The sequence below is a fragment of the Quercus lobata genome, chromosome 4 (assembly GCF_001633185.2).
Source record: "Quercus lobata isolate SW786 chromosome 4, ValleyOak3.0 Primary Assembly, whole genome shotgun sequence".
Taxonomy (NCBI): Eukaryota; Viridiplantae; Streptophyta; class Magnoliopsida; order Fagales; family Fagaceae; genus Quercus; species Quercus lobata.
The window spans coordinates 36,222,857-36,245,610 of record NC_044907.1 but is presented as its reverse complement, the minus strand read 5'-3'; the positions used below and the strand labels follow the sequence as shown (position 1 = coordinate 36,245,610).

The 22,754-nt window shown below is 31.7% G+C and overlaps 1 protein-coding gene across 4 annotated transcripts; it reads left to right on the top strand.

Annotated features, from left to right (window-relative positions):
* Positions 1-6,173: 6,173 nt before the first annotated feature.
* LOC115983698 (TMV resistance protein N-like) lies at positions 6,174-22,549 on the top strand. Of its 4 annotated transcripts, none has more exons than XM_031106432.1 (9): positions 6,174-6,988; positions 13,382-14,492; positions 14,666-14,938; positions 15,051-15,785; positions 15,864-16,971; positions 17,169-17,261; positions 17,390-17,540; positions 19,534-19,603; positions 19,728-19,789. In XM_031106432.1, the coding sequence occupies exons 1-5, from the start codon at positions 6,495-6,497 to the stop codon at positions 16,905-16,907; spliced, it is 3,657 nt and encodes a 1,218-aa protein (XP_030962292.1). In that variant the 5' UTR covers positions 6,174-6,494; the 3' UTR covers positions 16,908-16,971; positions 17,169-17,261; positions 17,390-17,540; positions 19,534-19,603; positions 19,728-19,789. The 4 variants fall into 4 exon arrangements, with proteins under 4 accessions (XP_030962292.1, XP_030962291.1, XP_030962294.1 ...); XM_031106433.1 differs by having other exon boundaries at positions 6,195-6,380; positions 6,479-6,988; positions 17,390-19,603; XM_031106431.1 differs by lacking the exon at positions 17,390-17,540.
* The last annotated feature ends 205 nt before the right edge of the window (positions 22,550-22,754 follow it).

The following is a 22,754-nucleotide window of genomic DNA, read 5'->3' as shown; positions in this document are numbered from 1 at the left end:
CAACTACAGTGCGTGAACAGTATTGCTACAGTATGTGAATAGAGATTTTTGTCTTTGTACAATAACTTTATGTGATTTTACTGTTCATGCACTGAAAAAAAAAAAAAAAAAAAAAAAAAAAAAAAAAAAAAAAAAAAAAAAAAAACTCAAAACGCTGAAACTGAAACACGCAAAACGCGCAATCCAAACGGCCTCATGAAAGTGTGAGGTTTAAAATATGTCCAATTTAAAAGTGTGGGGATTTAATGTGTTCCATTTTTTTTTTTTACTTACTTTTCCTTAATATTAGCATTTTCTCATAAAATATCCATTGGCTTTAATTGCTTAGTAGAATTTTAACTGATAGGGTACTAACATTCAAGCTATGCCATTAAACAAAGAAGTAATGCTGGCATTCAGGTATGGTCATTAGTGTCTCTTTGAGCCAATACTCTGACATGCATGTTATAGGTTCATAAAACAGATACCAACTTGTGTTGGGTTGAGAGTAAGATATTTGAAACCTATATATTTTGGACACTTCAAGAAATACCACCTTAGACAAGTTTGGTGTGGGATATTCCATGCACTTTCATATCCAATTGAAGCCATAACTCATGACTCAGGTCATGAGTCAACAAATACCATCCATTAAGCTGCGGTTCCCTTCAAAACTATCATTTCTAATTATTTATTATATATTTTATTTAATTAAAATATAAATTTTTCTTATTTTTTAATTATTTTTCTCTTTTCACACATAACTATTATTCACTTTTTTTGTCCTTGAGAAACATAAAGAAATAAAAAAAAAAATTATCTTGCACAAGCTACTGACCTATGTATTTGCACAAGCATTATCGCAAAACCTTATTTTGCATAACTGGTTCATGATATGATGTTGGTGATTTTTTAGATTCTTTAGGCTTTATGTTATTTTCTATGAGCTTGTGCGAATGCTCTAATTGAACTCATGAATTTATTTAATTTTCAATTAAATTGATAGTAGGGTGGGGTAAATAAAACACATACCTTTTGCTATAAATAATAGAAAGTGTAATTTTTTTTCTTTATTAAAAGAATGATTAGAATATCTACTAAATACTTACCGTTGCATCTGGAACCTCTATGCCCAACTTTCAGGGACTTTGTACTTGAAGATATACCACTTAGACTAATATATTTTATCAGTAAATATCAATTAAGTTATAAGACTTTTATAGAATTTATTAAAGAGAAATTTTACATACATAATATTTTTACTACAAATCTTTGGTGGTTTGTTGTTACTGGTTTTAATTTAAACCCCTACTAAAATTACATTTTTTTTTACCACCAATAACAAGGACAAAATGGGCTTTTGCCCTTTTCAGGCAAATTAATTAGCCTTTTTCCCTTCTTCCCAAACTAAATAGGGAAATGCCCCTTTTTTGAAAATCGACCTTTTCAAAATCGAGTTAAGCCCTATAGTGACGTTTTCAAAGACCTATAGTGACGTTTTTAAAGACCTATAGTGGCGTTTTGTAACTTGATATCCATAAAATCGAGTTATAGGCAATAAAATTGCCTATAATTCGATTTTATGGATATCAAGTTATAAAACGTTACTATAGGTTCTTAAAATGTCACTATAGGTCTTTAAAAACGTCACTATAGGGTTTTAGAAAAATTTTTTTTTTTTTTAACTCGATTTTGAGAAAGTCGATTTTCAAAAGAGGGGCATTTCCCTATTTAGTTTGGGAAGAAGGGCAAAAAGCTAATTAATTTGCTAGAAAAGGACAGAAGCCCATTTTGTCCCCAATAACAATTAGTAATAACTTGCCTATTAGAATTTATTGTAAAAGTATTGTGAAAATATTGTGAACATAATTTTCTCTTTATTATTAGAAAAGTTAGTGGAGGATAAAAGAACTTACCTGGATATTCAATGGTAAGAGGCTCCCAACAATAATAAACAAGTTTGGTGTGAAGGTCGTGCAAGATGTTCCATTCATCTTCATATCCAATTGAAGCCATGACTCATGACTCAAGCCATGAGTCAACAAATAGCTTCCACAAACTGAGGTTTCATTCCATTATTTCCATACAAACTTGAAAATGACTTTTACATGTAGAGTTGTCCTCATCTTTGTTTCTTTCTCACTTGAACATCAATGAAAAATACAACTTGTCATCCCAACCTCCAACACTTTAAATTAAATGGCTAGTTCCTTGTAAGAAAAATTGATCTAATTCTTCGTTGCTTTCTTATTTTATCTTCATTGCTTTCTCACTTTATCTTTATTGCATGTAGAGTCATATCGTGTAAGAAAAATTGATCAATTTCTTATTAAATTTAATGCACCGAGTGATTATCATTCTTTTATTATTATTATTATTATTATAATTACTATTAAATAAATCGATAAGAAAGAGAGCTTGATGGGCCCAGCCACTATTCTTTTTCAGTCCTAAAAGCTATTAGCCTTACAAAATCAGCCCATCCAACTTATAAAAGTAGACCATGAAAAATAAAATAATTTCATGTAATGGCTTTTTTTTTTTTTTTTTTCATATTAAGAATGAAATTTGTGACACTTTACTGATTGCACCATTGATTTGCATCTTTTAATATACTAGTGTTTTTCAATGTATTAAAAAATTGGTTTTATGAGGTTTTTTTTTTTTTTTTTCATACTTTGGTCTCCTCTCCACCTTAGCTCATGAAAAATTTTCTATATATTTTAACAAAAAAAACATACTTTTTTAATTTTTCATATTCACTTTTCGAAACACCTCACATCAGATTATCTACTTTATACTATATTTCTTTAAAATATTAATTTTTCTTGATTATTTTTTGTTGTTTCTCTTTCTTCACAAATAACAACCACCATCCACTTTCTTCCTTCATCCTTGGCATATGTAAAGAAAGAATAAAAAAACTAAATACAACATGAATAATGCTAGTGTAAATTTACATGGATATTGTAGCAACAATATATTTTTACTCAATTTTGTATGGTTTGATGTGAGTGAATTTTGGGTTTGGTTGGCTAAAATGTGATAAATTTTCTATTATACAAGCACTGATGTGAGTGCTTTGAGACTCTAAATCCTGGTTACATCCCTACATCAAAGTGACACATGTCATCTTACTATTGTTGGTTCAACAAAGTTTGTATCCAAATTTTGTCCTATGACTAAAAATATATGTGGATGATTTTATTAATCGCCACGTAGTGAGCTGAAAGAATTTTCTTTCAAACTAGTTGAAGGTAAACTTTTTTCTTTACTATTTTGGGTGTTATATGTCTTTTGGAGATAAAATATGTTTTGATGTTGTTGCATGAGACTTTATCTATTGTCTTGAGATTTTTTGTATACTTGTAGAACTATTACAGACCCATGTGATGCATGGGAATATAATGTCTAATTTGTTTTCTAAAATTTGTTGAAGAAAATTTGTTGCCTCTAAAAATAAAACAATTTCTATAAGTATTTTCCATTGCTCTATTTCTACAAATATAACATTCGATTATTTTATATTTGGGTGTGTTTGACAAAATTATAATATTATCTTAACAAAAATTAAAATTAAACTAAAGGAATTAAAGATAGACAATATAATAATTTATTACTCAAACAATTTATAGGTACATTTAAATATATAACCATGTATATTTTATTTGAATATAAACTCCAACCTCCACTTTCAAAATAACTAAATATTAATCCAAAATAAAATCAACATAAATTATAAGAGGGAAAGAGGGGAGTTGTGAAGGAGACTTAAAAAATACAACACTAAAATGTATCAACTCAAAGTAGAATTATAAATAAAAACAAATAAAATTTCATCAACTTGAGGGTTAAGTCTATAGTTAGTTGTGGGGCCCGGCCCAGAAACAATGGGCTATTTCCAAATTCGGGCCCATCCGAGGAGCGCCATATCCAAAGAGAAAACACGTATGAAGCATTATTCCATCCCAATAAACGCCCAAGAAACCTGTCCGAGGAGCAACTTCTCCTCAGACATCACGAATCCCAGACGAGGAACTCTCCCTAGCCACCCCATTGCATCCTCCCAACATATAAAATGAATAAAATCCAAAATATCCCGTGGAGAACTGCCACCACATTAATTGCGCCCCAACCACCCTCTTGGCCGCATTAATGAGGAAATGACCCCTGAACAGTACCGCCTTGGCCTCTGCAACTCACAAGGGGAGAGATGAAGGCGTCTGATGGGACAGGCACTCAAGTAGATGTTTAGATGATCAACAAGTGTAAGGCTGAGATGAGAGAAGGGGAGCTATATAATGTAATGAAGTCCCTCAGAGAAGGGGACGGAAAAAAGACATTGTATGAGGAACTAAAGAAATAGAAATATACGTGAGAAGTTCATTCTGGTGTTTTGCTTCTTCTGTAATAATGCTCTCCATGTATCAGACTGAATAGATTCACTGAAGGCTAAGTTCTTTGACCCATCCTCTACGAATATTTATTGTGAGTTGCGCTTTGGGCTTGGGCCTGATAAACCGAATTTGGGCCAGAGAAATCGTGCAACTACATTAGTAAAATACGGTATGCATATATTATGATAAACATACAAACAGGTATAATTTGATATCTTTCAATAAAAGTGCATTTCAAAAATTCAGCATAAAAATATGGAAACGGAAAAATAAATATTACATGTATCATACAGGTGTTAAATGTTTATTTTTTAAAAGGTTGTGTAAAAAATATAGAAATATTTATCATATAGATATAGTGTATATATATATACACACACACTCAGTTACTCACTTACAATTATTATTGGGGTGTACTAGGGAGGGGATGAAGCATGGCAATAGGTTGTGGTAGCTTTTGTGTTTAACTTTTTGTGAGTTTCACAATTTAATAAAAAATAATGCTAAATACACAAACAATTTTACAACATTTTTACAAATAGTTAATGTGAGACTATGATAAATTCTTACGATTTTCATCTATGCATGCCATTAATATATATTTTTACTTACTAATAATCACTTATCATACCAATAGTTTGTAAAAAAAATTATAAAATAGTATGTAGCATTAGTATTTTTCCTTAATAAAATAAAGAATTGTAGGTGCTCAAGAATTTTTACCTTTGGCTTTGGTATTTTTGGCTTGATTGCCTAACCTTGCCTTGGCATGAATTCTTGTTGTCCCACATTGGAAAGATCTCTTTCCTCTTCATGCCTTATAAGGCATGAACCAATGGATGAAGAGTACCATTAGTTTGGTTATTTTTCCTTAATAAAATAAAGAATTGTAGGTGCTCAAGAATTTTTGCCTTTGATTTTGGCATTTTTGGCTTAATTGCCTAGCCTTACCTTTGGCTTGAATTCTCTTATCCCACATTGGAAGGTAAAAATTAGTAATAATTTATGAACTCTAAATGGAAATGAGTAATAATTTACCGTATAAGTTTTGTTATAAAAATATTGTTTATTGTAATATAGTTTTAAAATAATATTAAAACCACTGCATACCCTTGATGTGATGATCACTCCACAAATATAAGTGTTTGTAGAGTGTGGGAGGCAATGACCGAGGTTTAAGTCTCTAAGAGAGAATTTCACATACATATTTAAGTTAGAATAGAATTCTATCTTGTATAAAAAAAATAATATTAAAAAGTTAAACTGATTCATTGTATTTGACTTTGAGAGCATTACATTACATTTCATTTAAGATTATTTCAATATTCTATATGTAGTTTCTCACTTTCTTTGACAGCAACTGGTTTGCGTTAAGTGTAAGACACGCTTATATGCTAAGAAACAATAAAAAATTCAGCAAAAGAAAAAAAAAAAATTTGCGAGAGAGAGTACTCACTTTTTCTTTTCTTTATTTGCGAGAGAGAGTACTCACTTTTTCTTTTCTTTTTTTTAAGCTCAAGGACAGAACTACAGTGATAAAGATGTATGAATGCGCGTTGTCAAAAAAAAGAAAAAAAAAAAGAAGATTCCCACTTTCTCTCTTCGTAGAAAATTGCAGAACGCATAGAACACCGTCAGTGGAAAATTGCAATGTGTCGTGTAAATTCCAACCACGCACCGTTAAGTCAAGAGTCAACTGACACTTTATAGCCACTATATTATTATTATTATTATTAAAAGAAAATCACTAACTTTTGAATAGAATATATATTGTGAAAATGAGCCAGTATTAGCCATCCTTTCTTATTTCATATTGTAGTGAGGACTACTTCTCTTTTTCCCTATCAATTCAATATTTCCAGTTTTATTTTTTCACTCTGAGATTCAATTCTAGTACACTTGTTGTAAATCATCATTCTTTCATCAATTTCCCAATCAAACGTACGTACTCAAAACCTTTCAAATTTAGTGCCCTCAACTCATCTGTGAACCTCCACTCGAATTGTAAGCTTTCATTCATCTCTTATCATTCCTGTTAATTTCGTCACATCTTTGATCTTTCTTACCTTCTGCTCTTCGTTTTTCATCTTCTCAATCTTCAGTCAACAGATCATATCAATGGCTTGCTTGACCAACGAAGGAGCCTCTTCTTCTTCTTCTACTCCCCGATGGATCTATGATGTTTTCTTGAGCTTTCGAGGTGAAGATACTCGTAAAAATTTTACAGGCTATTTATATAAGGCTTTGTGTAACCATGGTTTTAACACCTTCATCGATAAAGACCTTCAAAAGGGAGAAGAAATTTCAATGGAACTTGTTAAAGCCATTGAATCGTCAAGGATTTCGATTGTTGTATTCTCTAAAAGTTTTGCATCTTCTACTTGGTGCTTGAATGAACTTGTCAAGATTTTTGAGTGTAGGAGTAATGGCCAACGGGTTTTACCAATTTTTTACAAAGTAGACCCTTCAGAAATACGTAAACAAGTTGGAGACTATGGGATTGCACTAGCTGAACATGAAGAAAAATTCAAAGATGACATAGAAAAGGTTAAGAGGTGGAGGAAAACTTTAAAAGAAGCAGCTAATTTGAATGGATTTCATTACGATGATAGGTATGTATTTAATTAATGACTATTTTGGTGCGCTTTTATTTGTTACATACTTTTATTGTTTTTCTATTTATAAATTATGTCATCATTGCTGACATTAAAGATGGGAATGGTGGTGGAGCAAGGAGGTAGGGACGATAAAGGTGAAAGGGAAGGTTTTTTTTTTTTAATTATTTTATTTTTAAAAATGGGTTGATGCCAAGGATCTTAGTCAATAAATTATCACAAAAGACACAATACTATTAGATAAAAAGGACCACTAACTATTGTTGGTGTGGTCTTTCAAGAGGATTGAATAATTTCTTTATATTCTAAATACTGAGGTAGTTAAGCTATAAGGGTTAATAGTAGAATTAGAATAATTTTAACTTGTATAATGTTATCAATTATGACAACTCTGTGTTGTTATATTGGTTATAAGCTTTTAATGATTTTGTTAGGACTGCTAATAAATAACGAAAGTATTGTTTCTATCATATTTTATTAGTGTTTGAGAAAGTATAATTATTATCACGTGCACCTTACTTTCTTGCCGAACTATGGCATTTGCATTTACCATTCCCAACGAGCATCCTTATCAAGGATGCTAAAATGGATATATGCTAAATTTTAGTATCAAAGCACCAAAAAAGCAACTCCATCAAAGCTTTCAATTTGTAAATTTGTTGGCATACTTGCACAGTGAGCTTGTATTAATACAAGCTCACTATAGCCTGAATTGTAAAACAAAAATAGTTTTTTATTCTCATGTGGTGAGGTGGTTGGCTGGTAGTTTGTGTTAAGTTATTTTATTATTATTTTAACTAGTCGTTAACCCGTGCGATGCACGGGAAAATTATTAGAAAATAATAAAGCATGTATATATTAAAAGACAATTTAAGTTCATGTGTACTTGCAAGGGATACATACCTAAATAGTTCTTGCGGTAGAAATAAAAACATTATTTTTGAGATAAAGAACTGATGTAAACAAACTAACCTTACATAAAACAAATTAAAAAAAAAAAAAAAAAACATAAAACTGATGTCACGGGAAATTCAGCCACAGAATAGTAATATATAAATCTCTTAAAACCTAAACCTAAACATAAACCTAAATGTAAGGACTAAATATTTATGCGCCTTCTCTTGCTTTCCTGATGTATTTGGTTAAAAACACAAAACTGATGTCACGGGAAATTCAGCCACATAGTAGTAATATATAAATCTTTTAAAAGCTAAACCTAAACTAAACCTAAACGTAAGGACTAAATATATAAACAAACTAACCTTACAAAAGTTGAACTTTATAAGCTAAAATCTATACCGTGAGTTGTAGATCTTGAATGCTATACCGTGCATTTAGGGCTTTCTACATCTGGAGAGAGGGAAAGTTTGCAGAAACCAAAGAAAATCTTTCTATAGCTTAAGAAACACAATATACTAAAATCAAAGAGATAAAATTTTCAAAGGACAAAATATTATAAATAATTTAAAAGAATTTTGGTTTAATTCTTGAATACCGCAACTCCATAAAATTCATACTAATAATACTATTTTATGATAGCGCAGTTAGAATTTTGGTTTAATTCTTGAACATTGAATTGGAAATTGATTATATGAGTATTTAATGGTGAACAAAGTATTATGTATTAATTAATATATAAACAAAACTAACCTTGTAAAAGCTGAACTTCATAAGCTAAAATCTATATCGTGCATTGTAGATCTTGAATGCTTTAGGGCTTCCTACGTCTGGAGAGAGAGAGTTTGCAGAAACCGTGACTTTATATTTCTTAAATTGAGAGAGGGGTAAGGTTGCTAGGGTTTTGTAGATCTTGAATGCTTTAGGGCTTCCTACATCTGGAGAGAGAGAGAGAGTTTGCAGAAACTGTGGCTTTATATTTCTTAACTTGAGAGAGGGGTAAGGTTGCTAGGGTTTTGAGGAGTTATAATTTGTTTTATTTTTTATTTTTTAAATATTGTGCTGACGTGGAAAATTATGGTGCCAGCAGAGACTTCGGTTATATATATATATATATATATATATATAGATGAGTAGTTTATATTATTTAAATGAAATGGTAAAAAATATAGAAGTTTTGATGTTTGATGTATTTTAAAGTGGGATGGTATAATAAATAAAGTAAAATTTTGAAGTGTTAAATGCTAAAAATTTTAGAATTCTTGATAAAGATGCTCACTAGAAAGTACACTTCCTTTCAGCACCAAAAATTGGTCATCACTTTTATGTTAACATCTTTCACGATTTTTCTATGTATCACACACTTCATCAATATAAGAATACCAATTTCTTATATATTAACAATTGAAAATTAAATAGATAAAATAATCAACAATCATATTATACGTACTAAACAAAAATTTCTTCCATCAAATTTCTTTTGTTTAAAATTAATTAATCTACCTTATTGCCACATCTACTCTTATGTCCTATCCTAATTACATCTTCTTTCAAACCATTCCACCACATCAGTGAACTTCACGTTGTGGTGGTAACATAGTGCACGAGTAACACACTTAGACTCTTCATTGCATATCTTGCAAAGGGTGTTAGACAAAATATGTGGTGTAAGGTCCCAAATAAATTAGAAGATTGAATTGTATGATATTTGATTAGATTTATAGTTATGGTACCTAATAATAGGTAATATTTTATTGTCATTCGGTAACTTAATTGAAAAATCAATTGGTTAAAACCCAAAAGTGCATGTATTGGGTCTGTGACAAATTACTGTGTACTACCTGAGTACCATAAATATGTACTCCTTCCTTTCATATGAATAGTGGATCCCACTAATTAAATTCATAGTGGAACTCACCATTCATGTGAGAAAGGGAATTATGCATTTATGGTACTCCGGGAGTACATAATAATTTTTCATGGTCTACAATTACTTGATCATGTAACTGTTTTATAATTTATTATTGGATGCTCAATATATATCATGCTCAAAAAATATTTTTCATCCTAGGATTTAATAAGAAATAAAAAAAAAAAATAATGAAGCGAATAAACAAATCAATAAGGAGAATTAACTATTAAGGTCTTTTTGTTTCTCTTCTAAAGTAAAACGTCTTTTGCCTAAAAAGCTATTCAGACCTTTTAGTAGTTTGCTTGTAATTAAGGGGTGACAGCCATTAATCAATATAAGCAGTAAAAAAAAGTCGTTATATGAGCACTAAAAATTCCACCAATATGATGAGAAATTATTAAGTCCATTAGGAAAACTGCTGATGTAGTCGTTCTTAACCTTTCAACCAATAAAATACTTTAATTTTTATTTTTTATTCCTTATGCTGATTAGGAAGTTCATATACATATTTGCATAAATGACATCATCTCATTGGCCAGGAATGACCACATCAACAGTCCTCCTAGTGTAAATAATAATTTCTCCAATATGACACTCCTCTTCAAATTGCTTTTAGTTTTACCTTTTAATTACCTTTTTATTTTTAAGACAACCTGTTAATTGCCTTTTTATGAATAAAAAATTTATAAGGAGTATACCATTATTTACAAATTACAATTATCTTTCCTATAATATAATTATAGGAAGCCTTGTGCATTTGTGGTGAATTGGTTGAGAGTTTTTCTGTGCTTTAGTACAGACTACCAGTCTTCCTTTTCTTTAAATTCACTTTCATTATGGTTCACTTTCTCTTCCTCAACTAAAATATTGTTAACAATACAAATAAAAAAATAAAAAATAAAACAAAACTGTTGCCCTCAAATCTCCAACCCAGAGATGCCTTTTATACCTCTTCATCTTATCCACCACTAATTATATTCATTCCATCCCAATTTTCAATTTTTCACAACCTTATCTTTCTTTTTCTCTCACACATCGATTATTCATTTAAGCTTTTCAATGTTCTATCTACCCATGAACATTCTAAATACAATCCACCCCATCATCCACAACAAATCATTTTGGTTTGGTATTGATTGTTCTAAACAAAATTATAATCACCATTTTGAGAGGACATGGATTGTATTTTTCATAGAATTTTGAAGTTAAGTTGGCAATCTGATGATCTAATCTTTTTCTTTTTCTTTTTTCTTTTGGTCTTTTTTCTTTTTCTTTTTTGAATTCTTACATCCAGATTTTGTAAGGTGTTTCTGTCGTTTTCTCTCTAATTTTCCATTGTATTGACTTGTGTAATTGTTAACTAACTTTTGATTGTTAGAGCTGCTTTATTTGGCCATCATTGTTGTTGAATTTCTCCCTGTTAACTGACTTAGATTTGATTAAAAAAAATATGCTTGGGTGTTTCCTTTTATTTTTAACAAAATGGTGGATTTATAAATATTTGTAGAGCAATAATGATATCATAGTAGTCTCAAAATCTTTAGTGTTACAACTTGCAATTTTGTTATTGTTGCATCCCAGTCTCAAAACCCTCCATCAGATTTCTTGCTTCCCTTAGCTTTCTTGGTAAGCTTTTAAATAATTTCTTTGCTTAGCTGATCATTTTGGGGAAAATTAAAAGTCATGAAAAGAACAAGACAAATATAATATACTCTGTAGCATTAGCATCTCGTTATGGATTACCATTATTCAAGGAATGTGTTAGTAATGGTAGATGAAGTTGAGCATTTCTCTTCTACTCATAAAGTTCAATTTTGTTAGTTTCAATTTAATCTTTGATGTTCCAAAGTTCGGTTTTGATGAAGAATAAGTCACCATGAGTGCCTTATTGCATATAATCTTTTGTGCCCTCAAAAAAGATACCTCTAGGTTATGCAATTGGGTTAGGGATGGATTCTATAGTAGGAAGCTAGATTTCCTTGTTGTTTAGCCATATATTTCATAGATTTGCTTCACTGCACAAGCTTTGATGGGTTATAATCACTTAAAAAAGAAGTTTAATTGGTTAGCATAAGCTCCTATAATGGGTATTTGATAGTCATTGACAAAGAAACTACGGTGATATACTTAGCTTAAGATCCTAAAATGCTATTTGGTAGTCACGGATAAAGTAGTGATTTTCGTTACAATTGCTTAAATATTTGCATATAAGTATTTTATGATACTCTTTAGTATTATTTGGATTGTTGTATATCTTTTATGGACTATCTTCTTAGGAGCTTAAACTAAATAAAAAAATGGAAAACAAATCAACTTATTCTAGCTGTAAAATCTGCTATTTAAATATCAATTTGTTATTATAAATATTAGAATTATTTTATTTTCCTTTGGGCTGTACGATACAGATGCAATCCAAGCAGTTATGCATGCAAATTTGGAATATAGATCCTCTATCTAACTTCTTCTTCTTCTTCTTCTTTTTTTTTTTTTTTCATCAATCACAACTAGCAATGTATTCAATTGACTTTCCTTATAAAATAAACAAAGTTAAAAATGATATATATATGTATATATATATATATATATATAACACAGCAATTCAAATGGAAAGAGAATTTGTATTCGTAATATAGAATATAATTTCATATGACATTTGAATGTATAAATTTTAAAAAAGTTTTTCCGTGCATCGCATTGGTAATCACTAGTATCATATATAATAGATGGAGGAAGTTACAAAAGATGATATGTGTCATTATTTTATGCATTGTCAAATAGACACGTGTCACTATTATGTGTATCCACCAATTGTAGGGACCCATATTTTATATTATATATTATGTATAGATAGATAGATGCTAGAAATAGAATAATTTTAATTCACAAGATGTTATATATTTAGACAACTTATCTCTCAAAAAATAAAAATAATTCTTACAACTCTTCTTCTTTCATTAGTTAGAAACTTTTAAATGGTTTTGTGACCACTTAATGTCCAATTTTGAAAGTATACTTTAAAAAAAAAATTATTTACCATATATTCTACTATTAAATTGTAGAAATAAGATAATTTAATGTTTTTTTGAAAAATTTTCAACCTATGGCGTCTGCTTCTAATAATAACTCTTTATTATTAGACCAAAATATTAATCAATTTTGGTGTAGGTGGAGATTAAACCCCAAATCTCTTATGCAATCAGTTTTAATGTTAATGTTACAATTCAAGAGTTTCTCCCATTTAATTTTTAGAAATTTTGTCAAAATTTCTTAATCTCATTTTGTTCAAGTAGTAGTAGTGGGTTTCCAATAAATGAGTTTCCTCAATCCTCATCACTAAATGGGAGTTTCTATCCAACCATTTGCTAAAAGCCTAGATCTAATTTTCTAGGAAAAAGAAGAAGAAGAATGTGCTAAAATTAATGATAGTTCCTAATATTTTGAATTTCAATGCCATTTAATTTAAATAGCAATATATTGGTTGCAATGCACAAAACTAGACATATTGAATTTAGTTCATCTTCATATTTATATTTACAACTAATCCAACTCATTATATCTTTTTTATGCTCTATGCTTTGCAGTTACACTGAATCTGAATCTGAGTTTATCCAAAGAGTTATAAAAGAGATACCAAGGACTAAATCAAATCGTGAGCAATTATTTGTTGCTAAACATCCAGTTGGAATAGATACTCGAGCGGAGGCCATAGAATCGCTTTTAGATATGGAGTCGAATGATGCTTGCATGGTCGGAATTTATGGTCTTGGGGGAGTTGGTAAGACTACAGTCTCGAAAGCTGTTTATTATAGAATTGCAAACCTTTTTGAAGGAAGCTGTTTTTTAGAGAATGTTAGAGAAATGTCAAAGATATATAGTGACAAAATCCTACTACAAAAGACACTTCTTTCTAAGATCTTACATGGTGAAGATTTGAAGGTGTACAATGTTTCTGAAGGTACCAATTTGATAAAGCAAAGACTTCATGGTAAAAAAGTTCTTTTAATTCTTGATGATGTGAGTGACTTAATAGAGGTAGATAATTTGCTTGGAGAACGTAATTGGTTTGCTCCTAGAAGTAGAGTTATCATAACAACAAGAAACAAACAAGTACTAACCAATTTGAAAATTGATCATCGTCGAATACACAAGGTTGAAGAATTGAGGCAATGTGAAGCTTATGAACTTTTCATCAAACATGCCTTCCAAACAAGTAAATATGAGGAAGAATATGAGGAACTTGCAAACAAGATTATACTTTATGCCAATGGCCTACCATTAGCTTTACAAATAATTGGTTCTGATTTGTGTGGAAAAAGTATACAAGAATGGAAAAATGCATTAGAAAAGTATGAAAATATTCCACATCAAAATATTCAAGAAAAACTTAAAATAAGTTATGATGGATTGGAAAAAACTGAAAAGGATATTTTTCTTGATATTGCATGTTTTTTTAAAGGTTACAACATGGGTGAAGTTGTAAATATATTACGTTCTTGCGATTTATGTCCAGACGATGGTATTGGAAGGCTAATTGACAAGTGTCTTGTAACATTGGAACATGGCTGTTTGTTAATGCATGACTTGCTACAACGAATGGGTAGAGAAATCATCCGACAAGAATCAGATAATCTTGAAAAACGTAGTAGGATATGGCGTTATAAGGATGCTCATAAGTTACTAACTAGAAATATGGTATACATCCTTTGCTTCTCCATTTTTTTCTATATATTTCTTTAATGGATTTTCCCTTTACAATATTGAACAAAATATAATTTTCTCAATATATGTTTTGTTTAAAGTTTCAAAATCTTTGAACTTTTGTTGAATTCTATTATGAAGTGTGACTAATTCTTTGTCCTAAGCAGGGATCAAATAAAATTCGAGGTATAATGTTGTGCTCACCTGAACCAACAGAGGTTGCATTGGAAGCTAATGTTTTCAAGAGGATGAAAAATCTCAAATTCCTTATAGGCAATGTACATATTGTTGAAGATCTTGAATATCTCCCAGATGAGTTAAGGTTTCTTGAATGGCGTAAATTTCCTTTCTCCTTATCTTCCAAATGTTGTGCCCCTGAAGAACTTGTTGCACTCAAGCTGTCTAAGTCTAACATTAAATTGGAGAATGCATTCAAGCAGGTATAAGTATCTGTATTTATAAATTTTAATTTCTTTAAATGTTATTTTTAAAAGCTGTTGAAGATAAATTTTGTTTTTGTTTTTTGACTTTCTTTTTTTTAATTTTTCATAGGAGTTCCAGTATGAAAATTTGAAAGCGATCCGTCTAGTATCTTGTGAATCCATTATAAAATTACCTGACTTGTGCTGCCCAAACTTAGAGAATTTGGAGATTAAATATTGTAAAAAATTAATTGAGGTTGACAAGTCCATTGGATTTCATGAGAAGCTTAAAAGATGGGATCTCACAGGCTGTTCACACCTTCAAATTCTTCCAAGTACGCTCAAGTTGAAATCTCTTGAATATTTTGAACTAAATGGTTGCAGAAGGCTTGAGAAGTTCCCCGATATTCACCCAGAAATGAATTGTCTAAAGTATTTGGATTTTTTTCGTTGTGGTTTTAGAGAATTGCCTTCATCACTGTTGTATCTGACTGGACTTAACCCGTTAGGCCTAGGTGTCAGTAAGCTTACGAATTTTCTAGTTGGGGCCAAAAACTTTTCGGGACCTACTGGGTTTCTGTGCTTGAATCAACTGGATCTTAGCGGTTCTCCTAGAATTGAAGTTGAATTAGATTCTTGGATGCAGCCCGATTACTTCCCAGTATTGGAAAGTTTGTCTCTTGCTTCTACTGGTATTGTTACCATCCCAGAAAGTATTAGTAGATTTACTAAATTAAAATTTCTTGAAATTCAAGATTGCAAAGAGCTTCGGGAAATTCCGAGACTTCCACAATCTATAAGAACTGTGTGTGCAACGAATTGCGATCGGCTGGATACACAACCATCAAGCAGTTTATTGAATCTGGTATCTCTCTCTTTCTCTTTCTCTCTGAAGTTTAAGTTATAAAGAAACAATTTATGTTAAAACTTCAATTTCTTGCAGTTTCGAGAAATTCTAGGGAATCTACCAAATACAGTCGATGAGATTCCAAAGTGCTATGGTTCCGAACGGCCTAAAATTGGGATGGTTTATCATCTTGAACTACCAGTAACTAAGATTCCAGAGTGGTTGAAATTCAACCATGTTGGAAATCCCATATCATTCTTGGTCGGTCCCAATTTTTCAAATCTGGTTGTTTGTATTGCTATTCCATCGAAGGATGTGGACAACGATATAGTATCCATGTGTGAAGTTGACTTTTTTATCAATGGCAAAAGACAATTCACAGTGTGCAACTGGTGGGCGAAAGGTAATTATGACCACGTATGGTTAATTTATGCGAAAGTGAATATATCAAATACATCTGAAGAGAATCGCATTGTGGTTGTGTTTAAAGGTCAAAATATTCCCCTACATAGGATGAGGATTTATGCAGCATGCATCTGTTGTCCTTGGAAACCCATTATATATCTTACCTCATCTATGGATCAATGTTGGTTCAACAATGGGGAAGAAGATCCAGGTTGGGTTTTTTCGGGTTGGGGTGAACCTGGAGATGATGACGGTGCAGGTGGAAGGGACAACCTATATTATGGTGAACCCGGAGATGATGACTCTGCTGGCCCAAGTGGAACCAGTGACCCATATTGTGGTGAACTTGAAGATGATGATGTTGTTGAGAAAGGTGGCAATGATAGCCCATATTATGGCGAACCTGGTGATGATGGCGTCGCTGAGTATGGCCCATATGATAGTGAACCTGAAGATGATGATGCTGCTAGGCAAGGTGAATACGATGGCCCATACGATAGTGATTCCGGAGATAATGACGCTGCAGGGCAAGCTGGAACCGATGACACATTTTATGGTGAACCTGAAAATGTTGATGCTGCTAGGCAAGGTTGGGCCTTTTCGGGTTGGCGGCGGGAGAAATATGTGACCCTCAATTATTGTGTGGATTTTTCGGCTTTCCCGTCGGATGTGTATATCAAGAAAAATAATAAACTGGTTCCGTTGAATGCATTATCTCCCTCACATGAGGGTTGAAACAGGGAATACCCTCTCGTATTTCAAGAAGACAAAAACATGTTGATCCAACTTTGAAGAGAAGGTTTGACTCTTTCTATTTCTTTAAATTTAAAGGGTTATTCATGGGATTGTTGCTCAAGTATATATTGTGTTTCAAGTAAATACAAGAAGCATTTAATTTCTTTTTATTCATCATATTTGTCTGCTTGTAAGATTTTCTAAACTTCAATTTTACCAAATAACGAGTATGCTTGCTGATTCTTCGAAATTGAAATTCAGGTCAAGCACACAACTGTTCGATGAAATGCTTCTTCAGGATATTGAACCTGCCTGCTTAGCTAACCTATGCTACTCATCGAGCCAATTGTTAAGGTTTTGTTTTTAATGTCTACAAAAATATTTCTATTTGATTACATATTTACTTATGGTTTTCCCCTAGGTTCTTAAATTTTAATATTGTTTATTGTCATAGATGTTTCTTTGCTTTTATTGATTCGCAGAATAATATTACTTAGATTGTTCATAAATTTATTGAAAGATAAATGACATTGGACAAGGATACGTTGAGCTGGTTACCAGGAGAATGTATATTAAAATTTGCAATAAGCTATGGCCCCAGAAGCCTTTTCTTCTGCAGTACCTGCCTTGAGAGTGGGGCTCACTTCTTTATATTATTCATATTTTTATTGGTTGAGGTTGAGGAATTATTTAAGCACATATTTATTTGCTTGTTTCTTTCTTTGTTAATTAGGCATATTTGAATAAATGTGATGTCAATGCCACAACTTTGTCAGTGTTGAGATAACAACTGTACCTACTGATAAAACATCTTTATCCCTTAAGTTTTTGTGAGTCTCTAAAGCTTTAAATTAAATTCTCAAAGTAGTTTCAAGTCATGCTGTTCCCATTGGAAAACAAGACAATCAGTAACTGATCAATTCAAAACCTTATTTTCTGATCAATTTGTTTTGGACTCGAATTTTTGAAGTTCACAAAGCAATTTCATTCGAATTTTTGAAGCAAACAGATTCTAAACTCTCTCTCTATCTTAGCTTGCAATCTCATTTTCTCATCTATATTATGTGATTGTTAGAGCTTGGTGCTGTTGATTTTTTTTTTTTTTTTTTCCAATTTTAGAATCTCTATATTTGGCTGAGAATCTAAAAGCGCTCAGAGGATTTTGGATTCTGCGGTTTTTATTTGAATTTTCGCTTGAATAGAGTATTAAATTTGAAATGCTATGCCAAAATTGGATGTGAGAAGAATAGGTTGGTGAAAATTAGGGCTTACATGTTATCTATTCTATGAGCAATCCATGGAATTGTAAACCTGCTGTAATTTGATTTTTGGTGAGAATCCCATGTCCTTGGCTAAATCTTATTGGTGTAGAATTTATTGTTTATTGTATATGTTTAATGGGTTATATGTGATCAAGTTAAGAAATCTAGTTGTGACATCCAAAATTTCAGCCCTTAGGCTTTAAAATGCTTCTAAATTTACATCAGTCAAGTGCCAAACCACAGAGTGCTACTACAGGGTTGAAACTTAATGCTGATCTTGGAAGGTTTGTAAGAGATAAGAATCCAAATAATTATATATATCCTTCCAATATTTTCTTTTTCATTTGGCTTAGTGTCTACCTGTCGTTTTATGAATTACAGCTTTTGTCATGATTATGGTTCTTTGAATTCTGTTGTAATTCAGTAGTGAAGAATTGAAGACGTCCCACCCAGTTTCTTTGTACTAGATTGTCTCATGTCAATCTCAACAAACCTGAATGCCATATAGTCATGGTCCTGCCTTTTTTCATTCCTGCTCGTGTGCCTGTGATGGACATCTACCTAGTTTAAGGGAACTCGTCAATTTTATGTTAGAAGGACTATAAAACTTTTTCAGTACTTTGGGCCACCTGCAAGCATGCACTTGCCACTAGTTTAGGAGGTGGAAAGGTCGGGTGGGCTGGGGTGTGGTTGGGGAAGGATCAGGTTTGAATCTTGTTTAGCAAAAAAAAAATAGTATAACTAGTATGTTGCTCTTTAATCTTCCAAAATTACCAATACTTTGAATGATTCAATTATTATTGTTTAACAACTGAGAACCAGATCAAGGTTATAGTTCTTTTTACCTTTGTCTTGTGTGTTGGTTATTTTATGAATTTTTTGAGCTATATGTCTATGTTTTGTGAGTTCTTGCGGAAAATCCAGAGTAAAATTTAGAAACAAATACTGTTTGTTAATAACATAACAAAAATGCATCTTTTGTTTTGCACATAATGTCTTGTTGAAAAGTGACTAATATAACAATTGTGGTTAAGGAGAAGTGGCCTATATATAATAGCCGTCTCAAGGAAAAGATTTGTTGATTAAATACTTTCTTGCTGATGGGGCCTTTGTGTCTTGATTTTTGTTAGTTAAGGCATTGACTGTTGATGGTGGAATGGAACATCCTGATTGTTGTTGCATGTTTGAGTTACCTAATTAGTTCTTCGTTGGGTTGGGACTTGGGACTGAGATTTTCTATGCTTTTTAAAGCTTAATTAAGGAGAGATTGTGTTTCAGCCAAATTCATTGGATAAAACTAAATAGTGTATCTACCTCCTTACTGACTATCCCAACCATTTTGCATAATTTTATGGAATTTGTAGGGAGCTACAGTGACATTGACAGAATTGGGAAAATATAATTAAGTTTTCTCTGCTTCAGGACTTGACTAAGGTATTTTCATGCTTCCATGTTTGAAATTTTTATGAATTTTATCTACAATAAACTGGACATGGTGCTTTAACCAGGCTTCCAAGATAGTTTTTTCTGCTGATCTTTTGACTTTCGTGCACCATAGGTGAAACCAAGTGACCCTGATGTTTTCCATTTGCTTGGAGAAGTCAAATACAAATTCAAAGGTATGTGATTTACAGGTTGTCAGTTGTATGCATCTATGAGGATTTTTCTTAAATCAAAATTGGTCAGGATGCCTATATAAAATTTGATGTCCATCCCAGCATCTTGTTTGATTATTTGAAGGATGTCGTTCTTTTATCAAAATATACTTTGATAGTTTAGTCTCTTTGTGACAAATGTATGTTTACTTATTTAGTATCTTGCTCTTATTTGATGTATTTGTTCCTAGGGTTGTAGGTTATGAAATAATTGCATGGTGGATTTGCGTGGGATAATATTCATATTCAAAATGTCTTGTTGAGTTGTTTGTTGAGGTCCTAATCTATATAAGGTTTCTGAGTGTCTGATTTGAGATAGCCAAGTCTCCAATAGAAGAAGAATTTAAGAGGTTGAGAAGAGAAACCAGAAGAAGATGGAAAAGAACTAACTTCAGTCTTATTGCTTGCCAATCTTTCATACACGTACCATTCCTATATATCCCCCTGATCCAGCTCACAAGTTGGTTCTAACTAATGAACTGCCTTAACAGTATATTTACAATTAACATGTGCTTAGTACAATAGCTCAAAATCTCTTATTCACTATCTATCATTGTTTTACTCCTGGTTAAGCCAATCTGGAAAGCAGTGCTAAGCTAAATAATGTGGCAATCCTGACCTTGTCCATGTTTTCCCTCGTCCTCCTTAAAGCATTACTATCTTTCCTTCAAAAAATTCTTCTTCTTCTCTTGTTTTATCTTAATTTTTGCAATTATATTAAATAATTAATATATGTACTCCTCTTTCAATCTGTGCAACTTTCAATTGCTTCAATCAAAACCAAAAGTATCAGTTCCACCAATACAATCTTCCCCTACTGCTTATTACAGTGTTACTAACTAGTATCATATTGATGAATCCTACTGGCTAAAGAAACCAGCCAGCCTTCAATCTTGAACTTCATCACTTATCCATCTCATCCAAAGCTGATAATGACAGCTTATTCATGTTCAACTTGTTGATCCTCATCCTTGCCTTGTTACTCACCCTCATCTTCATCCTTGGCAAGCTGAGATTCCCTCTCTCCAAGCGTCTTCCAAGTTTGTCTGAATCATAACACAAATCATTAGGTTAATGTTCATCAATAAAAATTTATTATCTAACCACTTCAGGGTAACATCTATCTAGTATAGGACTATCTAGCCACTGCTACAGCTATTGTGTACACTTGTAGATGTTAGTTACAGCAGTTACAAGTAGTTATAGTTGGTTACATGGCTGTTACAGTTAGTTACTTTTTAATTGCTTAGCTATTGGGAATTGTATAATTGAGATGCTAATTGTAAAGTCATCAATGAGAATTCAGTGGCCTGTTCAGTTCTTTCCTTATGCATTCCCTCTCTTCTCAATCTCCATTTCCATCTCCTTATGCAGGTTCTTAATCCACCATTGCATCATTAACTGTATTCAGAAGTGCATGAAAAAGCACACAAGTTTGCTAACAATAAAGGCTAATGATGCCCAACTTCTATCTTTATTTAATAAAAATATAAAACTCAATAGTAAAACAGGCAATGGAGAAGGCATAACATGAAAGATTTATTGTATCAATTATTACCTTTAGTTGTGAAAATAAGAATTTGTTCACGAAGGCATAACACCACTGCCCATGCATATATGCCAAGAAAGCATTGTGGGAAAATCAAAATTTTGCAAGCAACCAAAACACAAATGCAAATGAATGAAAATTCAAACACGGAGAAATTTATGAATCAATTACCAAATATCAATATCTAAGTGTGACAAATCTATACCAATTTGGAAAATTTATAAATGAAGAAACAAAAAACTCTTGGAAGATTCCAATCATAAATCCAAGAATAGCATGCATTTTATCAAATAATTACATAAGTAATCCCAAGATACCAGAAAAGAACCAAATGTATGTAACATTTCAACTTAGATTCACTTCGCACACCGTAATGCATGTATATCTGTAGAGACCAAAAAGATCACAACACTAACAAACAAGGAACAAAACTTATAGCATGGTCATTGCACTAATCTTGATCTAGTGTACAGAGCATGATAACATGTCCAAGACTGAGTCTTGGTGATTGAGCTAAGCTTCTCTCATGGAAATAAACAAATTTCACGAAAGGTCCACTCCCAAATTCTTTAAAGATGACAAAGCCTTTTCTTTTCACTGGGATATTTTATCAAACATGTTGAATATAGAAGGAATGAACATAAACTGTGATATCAATTGGCCATGAATTCCTAAGTACCCAAAACAAATACCATTCAAGAAGCATCATTCCATCAAACACTAACCACAATCATCAAACAGATCAACATGGGTATCAAAGGAAACAAAAAAATAAAATAAAATAAAATCATCTAACCAATTTGGAAGTTTTCAATGCCAAAATTTCAATACCCGCCCATTTTCATCTCAAATTTGAATTTGCTAATTTGAATGTATCTCAGAATTGACAGGTTAAACTGACGTTAGAATATCAAATTGAAGTGGAATGACATGGCAGATAAGCATATGTCATCAGTTTTTAATGAGTTGTCTTTTGTTTATTGGCTGGGACTACAAAGTCAGCAAGCGACCTTGTAGTCCCGGACTAGCTGAGAATTTTCCGTGAACGGGTACCTCATTTTTTGTTTTATATTTGCTTTTGGTCACTGTTTCTCTCTCTTAGTTTTCTCTGCTATGCTATGAGCTGGTTGTTTTAAGACAAAAATTTCATATTTGGTTGGTCAAACAAGCTCGAGGAGTGGTGTTGGGTCTAATAAGAGATCCACGGCTTGAAACTGAAATAGAGTTAATAAGAATTTTCTATTATTTGATAATTTAATTCAATACTTTTTTTAATAAGTAGAATTATTTTTTTGAAAAAATATTGCTTCATGTTCACGATGATTAAATTCAATTTTCAGTGTTCAAATTGTATTTCCCTAAGGTGAACAGTAAATAAATT